General features: G+C 47.3%; 1 protein-coding gene across 1 annotated transcript in view; it reads right to left on the reverse strand.

The window, feature by feature from the left end:
* CDC5L (cell division cycle 5 like) overlaps positions 1-4,529 on the reverse strand; it is a 39,764-nt gene that overhangs the window by 26,880 nt on the left and 8,355 nt on the right. The window contains exons 7-8 of the mRNA XM_018570358.1: positions 4,199-4,346; positions 2,295-2,483 (exon numbers count right to left, since the gene is read on the reverse strand). Of these exons, the coding sequence (XP_018425860.1) occupies positions 2,295-2,483; positions 4,199-4,346 (337 nt within the window). The remainder of the gene's footprint in view (positions 1-2,294; positions 2,484-4,198; positions 4,347-4,529) is intronic.

A 4,529-nucleotide genomic window follows, 5' to 3' on the forward strand; every position in this document is an offset into this window, starting at 1 on the left:
TCACCTGTACTTTATTGTGACTGTGCTCGACTGCGTCTGTACTCTGTAATTCAGAAACACCCCCAGTCCCGTCCTAATCCCAATTAGGTCTCAAAGGCACAATGTAATGTTTGGTCAAAAACAGAGCCATTTACTGCTATTCTAATGAGAACCCAGAGGCCGCGCACCTATGACTGTCAGAACTGTATTTTATAGCAGAGATTGCATGTGCAGTGGTGTCTGACCCCTTCCCTGAAAGAAGAAGGTACTTCATCACACAAACACATTATGGCAGGTCCAAGAGCAGCTAACTACCGGCCATGCCAGGCACCAGTGTCGGAGCTGGGGGAGGATACACATCTCTTTGGCTAAGCCAGTCCATGTACAACTCTACGTATGCTGCCAGGAACAATGCCAGATGTACACACTGTCTGGCCAAGCTCTTGCAGTACAAAGTTATACTTGTCTATAATATCTAGGTGTATATCATTCTTCATATAGCACTGAAAATGCACACAGTGCCATATATACTATTCATTCACATAAGTTGGAAAGAGCCATTTAACCTACTGCCATGTCTTTGGAGAGCAGAAACGGGAGGAAATCCAAGCACAGATAGAACATGCAAACTCCATTGCAGGTAGTATCCTGGCCAGGAGTCCAACTGAGGACTGCAGTGCTGCAAGGCAACCACGGAGCCACAACGCAAGGTCTGATGTTACATGGAAGCGTCAGAGCTTTGCCTCCCAGCCATAACAGCACTTTGCTATGTGCACACTCCTCTAAGTGCCTTCACTTTATACCTGGAATTATTTTTTTTCCCTTTTCTTGACAGGGTCTCTTTAACCTCTTGCTGTCCGCCCGTTGTGAAAAAACAGACGGACGGCGGACTGGCATTGGCGGGTTGCCGTCATTAAACGGCTTTTTCTTCCGCGCGCGCACGGGCAGAAAAATAACGCCCGTTCTTTACAGCCGTTACTGGCTGTTTGACATACATACAATTGGCGGCTCTATAGCCTGCCCATGGTATGTATGTGCTGGCTGGGCGCCCCCCCTCCTCGAGTGCAGCCGCAGCCATGAGTGCCGCCCCCTCCTGATCCCTCACCTTCAATCCCGGGATCTGCTAGCCCATCTGCGGCCTGGGACTAGGAATGCAGAAGTGATGTGTAACACATCACTTCCGCATTCACCTGTCAGTCATCTGGCTGCTATAGCCAGAGAGAAGAAGCTGATGAAGCAGATCTCTGCTTCATCAGCTTCTTTTGGGGTCCCCAGGTGACATTAGGGGTCTTAGAGACCCCTAATGTCTCCATAAAGAGGACCTGTCAGTGTGCCTTTGCTATTATATAGGAGGATTGTCATTCCCCATATGTAATTGCCAAAACAATAAGTGCAAAAAAAGTTTAAGAAAAAATAAGTCACATATAAAAAAAATAAAACATTTTTTAAGTCGCCCACCCCCACGTTTACGCGCCTATAAACGTAAATACGCGTTCGATGCGCCAGCGTGCGAAAATGACAATTTTGCTACACGTTACATATCGCCGTGAATGTCGGAGTGACAGCAATCATTTTAGGGCCATCAATTACTGATAACACTAAACTGATGAGCCGTAAAAGCTTTTAAAGTGTCGCCTATGGCCAATTTTGGGTATTGTAGTTTTTTGAGGTTTCGCATGCGCGCAATTTTAAGGCTTGACATGTTTGCTATCTTTTTACCCGACCTGACCCCGACTCTTAGATTTTAGCAAAAAATTGGGTAATAATAAATGTTTTAGAATTTAATATAGGGGAAACAGTTTTTTTTTTTTTCCGGTAATTTTTCCTTAATCAGTTGACATCCGCGGTGTTAAACCCCCTTCCCATCCAGGCCATTTTTCAGTATTCAGCGCTGCGGTACTTTGACTGACATTTATTCCGTCATGCAGCGCTGTACTGAAATGAATTTTATACCCTTTTTTGGGGACAGATAGAGCTTTCTTTTGGTGGTATTTAAATATAGTAAAAAATAAACCCCCCCCCCAGTGGTGATTAAATGCCACCAAAAGAAAGCTCTATCTGTCCCCAAAAAAGGGTATACAATTCATTTCAGTACAGCGTTGCATGACGGAATAAATGTCAGTCAAAGTACCGCAGCGCTGAATACTGAAAAATGGCCGGAACAGGAAGGGGGGTTTAACACCACGGACTTCAAGTGGTTAATCAACGGCATAAAAAAGGGGTAACAAAAAAACGAATGGTTAGATCTCAGATTTGCATCATATGGTTTCAATAGCCATCAATGCATTTCCGATTTGGCGATTTTTTAACGTTACCTGCAGGATGCGGTCCTGTGCGGCAGGAGTTTTGGGCGTCCTCAGGGCGATGCTGTTATTAGCAACAGTGTATTCAGAAAGCAACGTGCTGGATGCGGAGTTTGTGATTCCAGATTCCTCTGCTGTCTGGCGGGCGAGCTCGCTGGCCTGGCCAACCTTCACTACTTCCTCCAGCTCTGCGTCCGATATCTGAAGACAGAAAAAAAAACCGGCAAAAGGTAAAATTCTTTATACGTTTCTTCAATAGAACAATGAGAACTTCAGGCATCAGAAGGACCTTTATTTACGCAGGAGGGCATTTAAAGCCCATTTCCATATTATTCCACTACCCCACCCCCAATAAAATGGCTGGCATTAGGGGGAGAGCCTTTTAAAGCTGCAGTTATGCGATAGAAGTCTTCTTTCCTTTTGTGTGTACAGGAAGCGGGGTCCTCCTTAAAGGAGAACTATGAGGTGAGTGCTTTTCACTCACCTCATAGTTCTAGCCGACCTGTGACAATGAGGCTGTCACAGGTCGGCTCAGTAGATCGGGAGGTGAGCGAACACATACCGGCGTTCGCTCACCTCTCGATCCTGTCACGCCTCTCTGTCGTGACTGGATTCCCCTCTCCTCCAGCGCTGACTGGCGGAACGGACGGGGGAGGGTACAGCTGGCTCTGCCTCTAGATAGGCAGAGCCAGCTGTCACTCACGCAGCTGGGCGGATCCAGACATAATTGTCGGGATCCGCTTAAGCTGCTGGGTCTCAGTACACCGCGAGTTGTAGTTCCCTATATACTGAGCTTAGGGTGACGGGGGGGACGCTAGTTTGTGTCCTCCCGTTACCCTAAGGAGAACTATGGGGAAAAGCCCTGACCCCATAGTTCTCCTTTAAGGTATCCATGTCACTGCCTGCATGACCTGGACACTTCTATTGGCTGTCCGGCAGCGGGGAACTCCAGAAGAGGAGAAACGTAAACACTAAGGGACTGGCCAGCGCAGACACCTCTGTAGTGCTAGATTAGTGGTCCGGGTTAGTTTATCTTGCTTCAGACGGTAAGGGGAAAAAAAGACCTTATTTTAGACCCAGTGTTCTCTGTTCTAACCTATACAATTCAGACAGATAACAGCTGGTGGTAGGGGCCAGAAGGGTGCAGTACAATGCTGCCCCAAAACAGAAGACCACCCTAGGTAATGCCCACATATGATGGTGAACCTCCGTGATTGAAAGAACTGAAATCCAGTGAAAGGGGAAGGCCAGGGACAGTCAGACTGGAGCTAGATGATACTTGGCCTCCTTCACCAGGAAATGAGGCGGGCTCTGACTTGCTGCAGCTTCTAATGCGCAATGCGAGAAGTAGGGATGCACCAATACTAGTATCGGTACCGATACAGAGTATTTGGGCGAGTACTCGTACTCGCCCAAATGCTCTGATACCGGAACTTCCGGTCAGAGGGAGATCTCCCTCTGACCGGCAAAGCCAAGGGAGCATGGAGTTGGCTTCCTTTCCAATCAGGAAACCTGGCGGTGGGTTATGACCCGCCACCTGACTTCCTGATTGGCTAGGAAGCCAACTTCACTGTTGCTAGGCAAAAGTATCAGTAGTCGCACTAGATACTGAAAAACCGGTGGTCGGTGCATCCCTCGTGAGAAGCTCACAGTGTGCAGTGACAGAGTAAGTAATTTCAGTCCTGGAGAGGAGTCGGTAGAACAAGACTGAAGGTAAGGCCATGGGTTAAGCTTTTTTGTTATATTTAGTCACTCTTGTTACTGGACTGTGCCTGCAAAAAGGAGGAGTGGTAAAGTGGTAAGGAGTTTTGCTTGGTTTGCTGCCAGCAAACCAGTGTAAATCAGTGAAAATGAGGTTCCTGGGGTTACTTAGTCCCCAGACACTATGACCCCGGTGTGCTCAGGGTAATCCATACCTGGGGAGACGGGAGAACTAATTTGCTTCTCTTCTTCGTCAGCTCAGACACCCCACCGGTCGTCTGCAGGATGGCAGCGGGCAGATCAGACTCCTTCTTCCTTTTTATGTTCTGCTTGTCCTTCTTCCTCTCTTTTGCTTCTTTCTCACTGAAAGAAAAAATAATGCAAGTGAACCGACTTACGTAAACTGTAAATGTCTGATATGGAATCCTGGGTTAGGAAAAGCCACGTGGAGTGTCACTTTAAGGTTGAACTCCGGGTATAGAAACTTTCATTTACATATACTCCTCAACTTCCACAAAAGATTTAAAAGCACCCCCCCCCCCCCCC

The sequence above is a fragment of the Nanorana parkeri genome, unplaced genomic scaffold (assembly GCF_000935625.1).
Source record: "Nanorana parkeri isolate BGI_ZX_2015 unplaced genomic scaffold, ASM93562v1 scaffold1516, whole genome shotgun sequence".
Lineage (NCBI taxonomy): Eukaryota > Metazoa > Chordata > Amphibia > Anura > Dicroglossidae > Nanorana > Nanorana parkeri.